The sequence below is a fragment of the Emericellopsis atlantica genome, assembly GCF_019669845.1.
Source record: "Emericellopsis atlantica unplaced genomic scaffold F5Z01scaffold_1, whole genome shotgun sequence".
Classification (NCBI taxonomy): Eukaryota; Fungi; Ascomycota; class Sordariomycetes; order Hypocreales; family Bionectriaceae; genus Emericellopsis; species Emericellopsis atlantica.
This window is the reverse complement of record NW_025764703.1, coordinates 882277-895163: the sequence shown is the minus strand read 5'-3', so window position 1 is coordinate 895163 and position 12887 is coordinate 882277. Positions and strand designations below refer to the sequence as shown.

The 12887-nt window shown below is 55.6% G+C and overlaps 4 protein-coding genes and 1 non-coding gene across 5 annotated transcripts; 3 read left to right on the top strand and 2 right to left on the bottom strand.

The window, feature by feature from the left end:
- Window positions 1–987: 987 nt before the first annotated feature.
- F5Z01DRAFT_614254 (uncharacterized protein) lies at window positions 988–4768 on the top strand (the record flags this gene model as incomplete). The annotated part of the gene is made up of 2 exons (XM_046260807.1): window positions 988–1199; window positions 1264–4768. The coding sequence occupies 2 exons, from the start codon at window positions 988–990 to the stop codon at window positions 4766–4768; spliced, it is 3717 nt and encodes a 1238-aa protein (XP_046123004.1).
- A 333-nt stretch (window positions 4769–5101) lies between these two features.
- Window positions 5102–6576, bottom strand: F5Z01DRAFT_614661 (Alpha/Beta hydrolase protein; the record flags this gene model as incomplete). The annotated part of the gene is made up of 2 exons (XM_046260826.1): window positions 5102–6394; window positions 6460–6576. The coding sequence occupies 2 exons, from the start codon at window positions 6574–6576 to the stop codon at window positions 5102–5104; spliced, it is 1410 nt and encodes a 469-aa protein (XP_046123003.1).
- A 930-nt stretch (window positions 6577–7506) lies between these two features.
- F5Z01DRAFT_669812 (Spo7-like protein-domain-containing protein) lies at window positions 7507–8844 on the top strand (the record flags this gene model as incomplete). The annotated part of the gene is made up of 1 exon (XM_046264475.1): window positions 7507–8844. One exon carries the CDS (start codon window positions 7507–7509, stop codon window positions 8842–8844), a length of 1338 nt encoding a protein of 445 aa, XP_046123002.1.
- A 284-nt stretch (window positions 8845–9128) lies between these two features.
- Window positions 9129–11347, bottom strand: F5Z01DRAFT_24356 (uncharacterized protein). Its single transcript, XM_046258427.1, has one exon. It carries the CDS (start codon window positions 10980–10982, stop codon window positions 9339–9341), a length of 1644 nt encoding a protein of 547 aa, XP_046123001.1. The 5' UTR covers window positions 10983–11347; the 3' UTR covers window positions 9129–9338.
- Window positions 11348–12721: 1374 nt separating this feature from the next.
- Window positions 12722–12794, top strand: F5Z01DRAFT_t8. Its single transcript has one exon. It is a non-coding gene; the product is annotated as a tRNA-Cys (tRNA).
- The last annotated feature ends 93 nt before the right edge of the window (window positions 12795–12887 follow it).

Below are 12887 nucleotides of genomic sequence, written 5' to 3'. Positions count from 1 at the left end.
CTGCATCAGCATCTCTAGAGGATCTCACTTCCCAAGACCGGTGGAGTGAGAGAGACTTGTTGAACGGAGCCACATCATCCATCATCGACTCGCGGGTAATAGATCATGGTTGGGATCGAGGGCTGGTTGGGTTGCTTGGCGGATCCGCAGTCAAGCCAACGGCGTGGTCTCGGTCCCCTTATTTTGATTACTGGCTATAATTTTACTCCACGGCGTATTTCGGCAATCCTCGCGGCGACAAACGCACATGACTGAGCGCTTCGCGCGCTCGGCTGGTGATGGACAAAGACACGGTGAAACAAAGTCTTTGCGACGGGCGCCAAAGGTTGCGGACATGAGGGCGTCAACTCGCGTATCAGGGGGTTTTGGGGAAGGAACTAATGGCCAATGACGCCTCTGATGTCACCAGCTGCTTGGAGGCTGGCGCTTTCGACAGTGGATCGGAGGTTGACAAAAAGAAAGCGGCACCATCCTACGTAAAGACGAAGACTACTACGTAGAAAGGCTCATTACGAAGATGGCAAAATAGGCCGCATTAAATGAGTGACAATGCTGCAACAAGGGTGTGTAATTATGCGTCCATATCATTCCTTGTTTGTTTGGGTGATGAAGGTCCCGGCTTTGTGACACCCCGACTTTGTGTGAGCAAACACACGTTCTTGACGTAGTGCAGGGGCACCTTGGCCGTTCACAGTTCACACACAGGCATAATGCGACTTATTGTGTCAACCTGCCGCCAAGGCGGGACCGGCCCCAGAAAGTCGCATGGCAATCGTGACCGCGCTTGCTTGGGTGTCTGGCTTGACCATATTCTCTTTATATACCGACAAGAGGAGGAAGGCCTCCGGCACACACAATCGCTACTCTTCTATTCAGCCTTGGTTCGATATTGATTTGTCCTTCTACACTGTTTTACCACCGAGTATGGCCACGACGGCCGCCTACACAACACTCTCGAACCCTCCCTACAACTGATTCTCAGGCACAATGAAGCCAACCACGCTTCACCACCTCCTGTCGCGGAGTGTAGAAAGCTTTTCGCGACGGCAGAACAACCCGGAAGGCTCAGCAGGCTCCGCGCAACAGGACCAGGGCATTGGCATCGTCAGTTTTCTGACTGCGTTCATCGTTGCGTCGATCATTTTTGCCGTCCAAAGTGGTTTCTTCCTGCTCCTTCGAAATAAGCTCGCCCGCATCTTGTTAGTCCTCCTCGCAGCACCGTGGTATGCCCGTGGTGGTCGCAAAACGCTAATTGCACGACAGCAAACCGAAAACCTACCTCGTCCCCGAGCGCGAGCGAACGCCTTCCCCCCCGTCGAGTTTCTTCCCACTGGTGAAAACGCTCTTCTCGTTTCCCGATCGCAATGTCCTCCACAAATGCGGCCTCGATGCCTACTTCTTCCTTCGCTACTTGCGCACTCTCTTGGTCATCTTCATTCCTATCGCTTGCGTGGTCATGCCCGTGCTGATTCCGCTCAATTATGTGGACGGCAGAGGCAAGAATATTAACGTTAATGAAAACTCCTCGAAGCGAACTTCGAACGAGACCGTCACCGGTCTCGATACGTTGGCTTGGGGCAATGTCAAGCCCGAGAACTCGAGCCGCTACGCTGCGCACCTAGTCATGGCCATACTGGTTGTCATCTGGATCTGCACCGTCTTCTTCTTTGAGCTCAAAGTGTACGTCAAGGTGCGACAGGATTATTTGACAAGCGCCGAGCATCGTCTCCGTGCTTCTGCCACGACGGTCCTCGTGAGCGAGATACCTGGCAAGTGGCTCACCGAGGAGGCTCTTCGCGGTCTCTTTGATGTTTTCCCCGGAGGCGTTCGCAATATCTGGCTCAATCGCGACCTGTCAGAGCTTCTCGACAAAATTGCCCTCCGCGACAAGTATCACTCGACCCTGGAGCAGGCCGAGACTGCTTTGATCAAAGCAGCCAAAAAGGCTCAGCGGAAACAGGAAAAGTCACAGAGAAAGAAGACGGCTCATATGAATAAGAAGGAGAGAGCCGCAGATGACGCCAAAAGGGATGCCAAAGCCGTGCAGATGGCGAATAGCGATGGGGGTATCAATGCTGGCGACACGCATGAGGTCCCTCACATTGACATCGACCCCGCGCAGGACACCCAGCAGGCAGAGCTTGGGCACGACAACCAGGGTTCCAAGGGGTTTAAGAAGCCCCTTCTCGGGGACCCGCTCGCAAAGGTTGGCCTCGGTATCAAAGGCGTTGTCAACAAGGCGGAGCACGGCGTGAAGGGGGCAGGCCAAGATGTCGAGAACACGCTGGAGACGACCAATGGCTTTGTTGGTCTGACTGCCACACAGGGGCCCGATCAGGATGCGGCGCATCGGCGGGTCCGCGTGCCTGGCCAGGGCGAGGCTGCGCCTATGTCGTCCCCATCTACTGTCAAGACTAACGGACACCACTCGCCGGCGAATTCCGAAAGCTCCTTGAAGCCGAAAACCCAGAAGGCCTTCCAGGGGCCAGCTGGAAATACGGTCCGCCAACTTGACAACATTGAGGACCAATTTGTCAAAGAGGAGACGAAGTTTTGGCAATTCTGGAAGCCTCCAACTGGCGGGTACGCGTCACCTGTTCCTCAAGGCCAAGAGGCAGCCGACTACATGGCCAAGGAGGCAGCCGATAACAGGACAGCTTGGGAGAAGTTCAAAGAAACTGTTCCGTTTCTGATGTCTCAGGAGCTGACGCCTGTTGAGTACAAGGAAGCGTACAACCCCGACCATCAGGAGCAGGACGAGACCGGCGCTGTATGGGAAAAGTACCTTAAAGCTAAGGATCGACCAACCCATCGTCTACCTCTTTTCGGGAACAATGCTCTGTTTGGACTGCCGTTCATCACAAAGAAAGTGGACACGATTCACTACTGCCGACAAGAGCTTGCCCGCCTCAACGTTGAGATTGACGAGGACCAGAAGCACGTCGAGCGCTATCCTCTGATGAACTCCGCCTTTATTCAGTTCGAGCAGCAGGTAGCAGCTCACATGGCCTGCCAGAGTACGATGCACCATCTTCCGAAGCACATGTCGCCTCGCGTAGTGGAGATCTCGCCTCGCGATGTTATTTGGGAAAACATGGCCATGTCATGGTGGCAGGCGTGGGTTCGCTCCTTTGGCGTCGTCAGTCTCATCGTTGCTATGGTCATTCTTTGGGCTATTCCCGTTGCGTTCACCGCTACCCTTGGCCAGCTAGATGAGCTCATTGCCAAGAACGAATGGCTGTCCTGGCTGGACGCTAATGACACGGTCAGAACGGTCGCCGAAGCTGTTGCTGGTGTCTTGCCTGCTGCACTGCTCGCCATCATGCTCATCCTTGTGCCGATCATCTTCGGCTTCTTTGGACAGTTCAGGGGTGCCAAGACCGGCGCGCAAAAGGCCGAATTTGTGCAGATCTTCTACTTCTTCTTCCTATTCGTTCAAGTCTTCCTCATTGTCTCGGTGGCGTCCTTCTTTGCCGCTAGCATTGACAAGCTGGTTAAGAGCTTCGAAGAGCTGAGCAGTGTTTCGGCTGTGCTTAACTTGCTGGCGATCAACCTCCCCAAAGCTGCTAACTATTTCTTCTCTTACATGATTCTGCAGGCGCTATCGACCAGTTCCGGTACATTGCTGCAGATTGGCACGCTGTTTGTCTGGTTCATCTTGGCCCGCATCATGGACAGCACGGCCCGCGCCAAATGGCGCAGGAACACGACGCTGAATACGGTGGACTGGGGCAAGTTCTTCCCCGTTTATACCAACTTTGCCTGCATTGGCATCATCTACAGCATCATCGCCCCTCTGATCTCCATCTTCGCCATCATTACCTTCAGTCTTCTCTGGCTTGCCCACAGATACAGTATGCTGTATGTTACTCGCTTCGAGCACGACACAGGCGGTGTTCTGTACCCCCGCGCGATCAACCAGACATTCACCGGTATCTACTTCATGGAGGTATGCGTTGCCGGTCTATTCTTCATAGTGGAGGACCCAAACGGCAAGAATGTTTGCACACCGCATGGCATCGTCATGCTAGTCGTGGTGGCCTTTACCGTGCTGTACCAGATCCTACTCAATCGCTCATTCTCACCGCTCTTCCGTTATCTGCCGATCACGTTTGAGGACGAGGCGGTTCTGCGAGACGAAGCTTTCCAGCGTGCACAGAACAAGCGCCTCGGACTGGAGGAGTACGACGAGGAAAAGGATGGCGAGGCTCCCGGCAGCCCCCATAGCGTGGGTACGCCCAAGGGACGCACGCCAAGACTGGGTAGCCGGGAGGAGGAGGAGATTGAGATGGAGGAGCTCCGTGAGCGAAGGCGGTCGCGCGCGAGCGGCAAGGGCATGCGCAACCCGGTCAAACATGTTGGCGCCTTTGCAAAGGCTGGCGGCGACCAGTTCCGCAAGGTCACCCGCACCGACCAAGGCGCGGCCCAATATCGAAAGAAGCAGCACGCCAAGGACCTCGAAGCGCAGCGTGCGATCGGTGACGCGCTGTATGGCGGGATGAACGACGACATTGAAGATCTGACGCCCGACGAGCGAGATCTCCTCGTCCGCCACGCATTCAAGCACTCTGCGCTGCGAGCTCGTCGTCCTGTAGTCTGGATCCCACGGGACGATCTGGGTATCAGTGACGACGAGATTCGTCGGACGCAGGCATACAGTGAGAACATCTGGATCAGTAACGAGGGTACTGCGCTTGACAGTAAGACGCGTGTCGTCTATGGAAAAAATCCTCCCGACTTTTCTGAAGTGGATGTGATCAATCTGTAAAGATTGTGCAGACCGGCCTGTCTGATTGTTATTGTTTGGTTATAAGCGTTTTCCCCCTTTTCTGTTATCGCATTTCTTGTCAGGGTGGCATTGGTTTTGAAGCATTGCGACACGAGAGAATACCCTTATACACGTCGTTAGATCTCGATTAGTGAACACAATTAGAACAATTACTAGATTGATTTTCTCGAGCCACTATGGTGTCTTTGTGAATGTTGTCGTGCTGAAATTGTCGAGAGATCTATCATGTATAAATGCATTGATGTGCCGCTACTCAAAATATCAACCCATCCTGTCCTGAACGCCAGCTATGCGAATGACACAGGCAATCCTTTATTGATGACTCCTTCTCTTCTCATCGTCCTGCCTTGTCGATGCAAGTTCCTTCATCATCACTTCGTTGAAGTAATCCGGATTTTCCAGGTAGAGATGATGCCCTGCTTTGGGGATCATGACCACCCTGACACTCCCATTCTCGGCCTTCTTCTCCTCCTCGGTGGCATTGGCCAGGATCTTGGCCTGTGTCTGTTTGAGTTTCTCCTCAGCGGCGAGACCGCCCGCCACATCCATCCAGTCTTGCTCGCCATACATGAAGACAATGGGGAACCCAGTCTCCTTCTTGTCCGAGTTGGGCAGTTTCTGGCGGCCGACATGCTGGATACGATCGATAACAGGGCGGCGAGCGTAGGCGCCTGGTGCAAGAATGTACGACAGAGCGTACTCGCCGCTTCCTTTCTGCTTGAAGATGGAGAAGGTGTAGTCGTGAAGAGCCTCGGCCTCGGGGGTCGGGAGGTGCTTGAAGCGACGAGAGGTCCATCCTGAGATGAATCGGGGACCTAGAGGACCGGCCATACGGATCAAACTGAATGGAGAGACGTTTGCGTCCCAGAGCCAGACAGCCCAACTCGGCAGAGGTCGTTTCGGCGTGTTGGCGCCTGACGCATTTTTGGTTTGTGTCCCGTCTTTGGGTGGTGGCGAAACAGCCTCTTCTTCTTGAATGAATTCCTCAGCAACCGATTGATCGTCAGGATCAGGCATTGAGGCGTTGACTGCATAAGGGTCCTTGGGGACGCCGACCGGGGATGCGAGGATGAGCTTCTTCAGATGACCGGGGTACTTGAGCGCGTACGAGACGGCGAGATAGCCGCCCAACGAGTGGCCCAGCAAGGTGAAACGCTCAATCTTGCGGGACTGTCGCCACTCTTCGAGGGCGTCGATGAAGAAGTTCTCTGCCTCGATGACCTGCTCCTCCTTGGTCTTGGCGTGAATCTTGAACGGCGGCCGTGTCGAGTTGCCCATGCCCAGCATGTCGAGGGCATACAGCTTCATCCCTGGCTGCCGCGAGAGCGCCTCAAAGTTCTTGTAGAAGAAGCCTAGGCCCGCGCCGTACCCGTGGACCATGACGAGAGTGTCCTCCGCCTCCTCGCCCACTCGCTCGATGGAGACTTCGTTCAGGGCGCGGTTCTTCCCCGGCAGCTGGACGAGTTCGCGGCGCCACACGCGGGTGCCAGGTGGGTAGTCCTTGTCGTCCGCCGAAGGGTCCTTGAGGGTGTCGACCGCCTCTTTGAGGTGAGGCATGAATGACAGGACATTACGCTCAGCGATTGGTGGTGTGACGCTCGTCCACTGTGGGTTGGTTCTGTCAGCCTGGGACACTTGTGACGACGGGAGACTCTCGTCTTCCAACTTACCCATTGATAGAGAGCGTCTTTGTAGCCTAGAGGAAAGAAATTGGACGTCGGCCTCTTCTCCTGGTTCTGCTGCTTGTACTCCTCAGGCGGAGCACCCGCGCTGCCGCTCGTTGTCATTTTGGCGAACTGGTGTTGTTGATGATGATGTAGGATCGGAGTTGGGGCTCGTGTGGCGGGGTGACGCGAAGAAGACGCAATTCTGGCGCTGGATCTCAAAGCAGCTCTGGCAAAAGGGGACTTGGGCATGTCGGAGGCGGCAAACGAGCAGAAGTGGCGACACGCCAGCTTTATGGACAAAGTCCGCAAGTGCTCAGCCCTACCAATACCCTTGACTCGCAATTTGTCGGCGATGCGGTCTTGATGACGGGCACGAGTGGAATTCGGGTTTAAGGGCGGAATTTGGGGATTGGCGCGCCCGAGTCCGTCCGTGCCTTACAAACCCAAAGATACGAGGTATGCGAATGCGAATGGAAGGCTGGATATGATGATGCGTACAAGGCAGCAGAAGCAGGACGTGGTCTCTTTTTGTAATCCTAAAGAACACCTTTGAAAGAGGGGTCGAGGGGCCTTTTGAGGTTCCCATGATGCCCTCACGTTGCCCACTTAGAACTATATCAAGGCGTCAAAGTACCGACTAGTAGCGATATGGCACGCAGGACTGGACCCTGAGGAGCGCGTGGACAGTCAACGTGCGGCCTGAATCAGGCACCGTTGGCTGCCTGGAGTGTCCGTTTTGGGTGCCCCTGTGGCGCACTGGTGCGTAAATGCCGCTGCGGAGCGGTGGAGATAGGCTGTGGCTGATCTATTTGTACCTACCTACCTACCCTACAGCCAAAGGTCTCGGCTGGAATCACGCCCGTGAGATGACGTTTGCTAAGGTAACCATCGTCACAAGCCTCATCACAAACCGACAAGACTCGACGCGCTCAGGGCGCACGCCGCGACAACGCCACAGCCCACCGCTCACCGTGGCCGCCACTCTTTTCCTGATTCACCAGCGCATGGCAATTACAAACCACAGGCTCTCGTAGCCACCTGTGCTGTACGATGCCGTCCGACCTCGACTCGATCGTCAAGGGCGCCGCCCCCCAACCCGCCACTGCCGAAGCTGCCAAATCCGCGTCTGGCACCACGCCCATCCAGCATGCTAATCCCTCCCACGTCGATCCCCTGAAACCCTCGAGCGACCCGACGAATAATGCGCCCAACTCTCCGTCCATGGTCTACCTGAACCTCCTGATCCTCGAAGCGTCCCTCCGCGCCCAATTCCTCGAGCTCCGCGCCCGCCGGAGGCACCACACCTTCTTCTTCGCCCTCCTCGGCGTGTGGATTGTCTTCTTCACATACAAGCTCTTCTTTGCACCTCGGGAAGATGGGCAGGGTGTGGGCGGATCCATCTACTGGGCATTGGAGGGCGTCCAAAAGGTCTGCTTCATGGGTGGTATCTGCACGGCCATCCTCGTCTGGTCAGTTGGTATCTGGGAGCGCGGTATCCGCTGGCCTCGGCGGTGGTTCGCCATCTCGAACCGCGGCCTGCGTGGGTTCAACTGCAAGCTCGTCCTCATCCGCAGCTCCTGGTACGCCGAGGCCCTCTCAACCGTGGGGTTTTTCTTGACGTATGGACTCTTTTCCCACACCGCTAGCTCCTCTTATCGACACGTGGAACCTGGGATCTTGCGGGAGGTGGAGCGTGAGCTGTCCCTGACAACGGACGCCCATCCTACGCTTGTGCTGCCGCAGGACGACGAAGAAAAGGGCGGACATCAGGAGGACCTGGCCCCGGGAGGAGACTACGTGAAGCTTCTCTTGCTAGCCAAGCCATTCTCGTCCAACTTTCGAGAAAACTGGGAGCTTTACCGAACAGAATACTGGGAGAGAGAGAACGAGCGGAGGGCTCTGCTGCGCAAGAAGGTGCGGGAGCACGACCGTAAACTGGCCAAGCAGCAATTTGGCTGGCTCTGGTGGCTGCCGTTTCGTCGCGTACGCTCCGCGCACCACACGCATCATGCCGAGCATCACGAGCCGAAGCCGCATCTCCATCGCCATCCGGCCGTCGAGCGGGAGCGGAAACGTCGCAGTAGTTCTGTGCGCCGCGGCTCGACGAGCTCTTCGCGACCGCAGACGCCCGCCCTCGAGTCCGTCGAGGAGCCCTCCGTGTCTCGCCGACCGAGCTCGGCGAGTGAGAAGAGGAGGAAGGCAAGGACATCCGTCTCGTCCCCTGGCACTGGAGGTATCGCGGCAGCCAAAGGCGGCAAGAGATCGGGCACTGAGTCGAGGAGCGTGACGCCCGAGGTGACGTCTCCTCTGGCGAGGGAGAGCAGTGCTTCCGGGACAGAGGGGCGGGTGTTGAGGAGCAACAAAGATGCGAAGAAGTCGGTGGAGTAGTTGGTTGATACGGTCCGCAAATAGATCCATGTGTATACAAAGGTGCAAGTCATCGGGCTCGGTCGTTTTGCACATATGAATTGACGTGAAGACAATAAAATACGGATGTGAGAGCTCACTCGGCCTGATTCACACTCACCCCGCAAATTGGATCTCCTTGTTGAACTGCCCCTTTTCCGTGGACCAGCGGCCCTAAGAGTTGACTCGGCGCAGTGGCAGACGTTGGGCAAACATCAGAAACTGGCTCAAGCAATGTGATGAGTACGTACTCAAGTAGCCGTTGAATATTCGTAGGTATCTTTGCTATGTCTTCGTCACAATGTACCATATGTCTGGTTCATACTTCTTCTCCATCCCCGAGGAACCAGCCCTTCTCCAACAAATCTATATACAAAAAGTCGTCGGTCTTCCCATGTGTAAACGCCGTTCGGAAAACAAAAAAAGAGGTATAGAAAATACCCAAGTGGAAAAAAAATAGAAGAGGCGCTTTTCCTTCAAGCATTCATCTTCCCGTGCTCCCAAATCAGTACAATGACGGAATCTCGTTGATCGCTTTCCGGATCCCTCTTATCTGCTCTCTTCACGTAGGCCTGCCACACGGCACGATCCTTACTCAAGGCCGAGTCTACGAGACGCCACATGTTCTTCCTCCCCGTCCAACTGAGGGAGGCTTTGTCGATGCCTTCGAGCTCGTCATCAATGATTACCCGCTGCGGGATTGCAACCGCACCAGACTCTGCTGGTGTTGGTGCGTCCTCGGTAGGTGTGTCGAGAGATGGCTCCTCGTCACGTTTACCAGGCGATGCCGCTGGAGCATCGGGCGAGCCTGGCGGCAGCGGACGGCTCACTTTGACACCATCAGGATAGTGCGAAATCGAAATACCGTTGACAAGGACCCATTTGTCGTCGAACAAGTACCTCTGCATAAAACACGACTCGCCACACACATTAGTGACCAGATGCGCCTTGTTGATGTTGAGAAGATGTCGCTGGGCGTAGCGACGCAGGAGGAGCGGCTTCTGGCCCGTCTCATAGCTGTCCAGCTGCCGGTCGTATGTGTCGTCCTTGGGGTTGTAGAATCCGGGCAGAACATGCATGTCGATCTCAGAATGGAGCATGAGGCAATCATGTAGCAGTTGGTCCCATCGCTTCGCCCTGAAAGCCGGCCCGCTGGCGCGTGATTCGAAGCAGGGCAGGGTGGGCACCACGGAGATGGATTGCCTCGTCAGGAGCACGGCGCCACCTCCGTACGTCCTGAGCCCTTGGTCGTCGTCGCTTGCCTCCCAGTCTAGTCGCTCGCTGGGTAGACCAATGTAATGCTGCCCATCAGTGTTGTATGAGAAAAGTCGGTCCCGGAGGTGCGACAAGCTCGGGAAGAACACATCGTCCTCCACCAGTCCGAACCACCTCTTGTCCTGGCCATTGGCCGCCAAGTTTGCCGCGAATGTCTTAAGAATGCGTGAAAGCTCAAAGTATCGCCTAGCCATGCTCATGGGTTCCTCTGTCGTCGTGACCCAGGCATCGATGCCCGTGGCCTGCAGCGTCATGTCAATCTCCTCCAACTCATCGTTGCGCGCCTGGTTCAGGACAACCACCAGACTCGCGCCGTTGCTGTGGTGGTGACCATCGGTGAGCCAGCGGGACCAGGCCTTGATCATGGCAAAGTCGCGATCCTTGATGCGCGCATACGTCGTCGAAATGCCGAATAAAAAATCAGACGCGTCTACGCGACCCAGCAAGGGACTCGCGGGCACGGGCAGCTCCATGCGCTTTTTGGCGTACAAGTCTAGGCGGTCGGGCGCGCTAGTGTCGACGAGTTTTGGCTGCACGGCTTCAAATTTGAGATTAACCTCTGTGACGGAGGGCCAGTCCTCTGACTGCTCGCTTGGAACAATGCGCCATGCGCGCCACGAGAGCTCACTCGTGAGGCCGAGATCCTTGCTCAATCGCTGCAAGTAGAGCTCCTCGGGCGATGTGCTGCCCTCTGGTAGTATCTCTGCATCGCGTAGCAGGGCACTGGGGGGTTTTGGTCGGCTGACGATTCGGAGTGTGTGGAGGAAGAGCACAATGATGACCAGCGTGAGGACAATGTGCGAGCTGCGGCCCTGCAGCGAGATTGGACCCTTGATGAAGGGCATGGCAGGCAGCGCAATGCCCGACGTCGGGCGGGCGAGGGCTCACAGTGAGGTCGTGAGATGAAAAGAGTCAAGACGGATACAAGGTGTCGTGCGCGCTCTGGCGGCGCCTTACTCCATGCTGCAATCAGTGGGCTGGAGAGAGAGCGCGACGTGTCTGTCTCCTTGCGACTGGCGCTGAGGAAAATGGCGAAACAGGCGGTCGACGCGATTGGCGGCTAGATAATCAGACAGTGCGATTGAGAAGGAGCGACAAAGGGTGAGATACGAGTGGTCGGACGCGAAAAGGAATGAGTTGAGTGTGAAGTGGTTGTGAGGCACAATGACGCCGGAGTGAACATGGGAATCAATTCATCAATCACATCATCGATCATCAACCAGAAGGGGACTGGATGGATCCCTCTTCCATGGCGATTCGGATACAGCTGCTGCCGCCGCCGCTGATCCTGTGTCAAAACGAGCAGCCCCAGGCAATTAGGGCCTGCCGAGGTGAAACCGTCAGTGATTCTGAGGTGGGACGCGGGCGTTCGATACAGAATTGGCTCTGGCCTACTCCGTACAGCAGCCCCCTAATTAAACCAACCTTGGGCCCTCGAGCCTTGCGTTGAATCTCGCTCACTGCGCAGGCTGCTCTGCGTATCTCTTCTGCCATCCCCTCCCCCTCAGCTCACCCCTGACTGCTTCTGGACAGAAGTCACAGGCGCAAGTGGGCTTCCCACTTTGCCCAGCCTTGCTAGTCAGGAACGGACTTGGCTGCGCTGCGGCGATCCTTGTTAGAAACGATGATACCCGACGATCTATCCGTGTCCCAGACTCCCAGACTCCCAGATGGCTTCTCTAGCGCGAGGGGTTCCGCGATGTGGGAGGCCAACTGAGTTCCATGCGGTTGATGATACGAACATTCTTTTACCATTTCGTAGCTCATAAGGCTAGGTGAAGTTTGAACCGCGAGATGCTCCATCGGGCGCGCATCTTTTCTGCAGGAGATTACACGACACCCAAGGCTAGCTGATTTATTAGCCATCATAGGGCACTGATTGTGTAATTCCTTGGCCAGACTAAGCAAAGACAGCTCATTCATTAATCCGTCTTGGCAGCCCTCATACTCCGTATCCGTACATAACGGCCATGAGGTGCCGGAGCAAATCTCACTCAGGCTCAGCTGCACGGAGTCGTCACTGGCCTTGATGTGCTTGGCATCATCCAGGCTGGCTGACTAGCGGCGCCCTCGAAAGCCTCGCCATTGTTTCGAAAGATATCGCCCGAAAAGGCTCAGGCTTGTGCGCGCGCCCTGGCTCTCTTTGTCACCGCGAGCGCATCGTCTGCAGTACGGAGGGCTAGGTACGGATTTGGATGAGCCTTTCGATGGTTTCGTGCCACATCTGCGCCTCACCAATAGATCACATCCCTTTTACATCTTTTTCAGGGTCTAGATCCCCTGGAATAATTTGTCTAGTAGCCCAAATCGCGCGCTACTAGCAGCGGGGCCCAGGACTTCGCTTGCGATAAGCACGGATTGTGCTTTTGCGAAGTCACTCTCGACATGCCATACAAGCGGCTCATTGATGACAAGGCTAGGAATGAATTTGTAACAGATATTGACCTACAGTTATTGACTTGGGACTCAATCCCGAGCTTGGCATTGACGATTGCTGAAACAAGGAACACGAGTGCCAATGCTCGTTGTTTCCAGTGGTTCAGCTGCTGATAAATTGAAAAAAAGGGCTTATTAATCGCAATGTGGGGTCGTGGCGCAGCGGTTAGCGCGTGGGATTGCAGATCCTAAGGTCACTGGTTCAAATCCGGTCGATCCCTCACTTTTTGCTTTTTCTACCCAGTCGACCGACCGCCCTGGCGGTACGCGTGACAGAATTTCCTAAATTTTTGGCGTCGACTTTGCTCTGGCCG

Coding starts and splice junctions, on each gene's coding strand:
- F5Z01DRAFT_24356 (XM_046258427.1), bottom strand. CDS start 10,982: ATGCCCTTCATCAAGGGTCCAATCTCGCTGCAGGGCCGCAGCTCGCAC.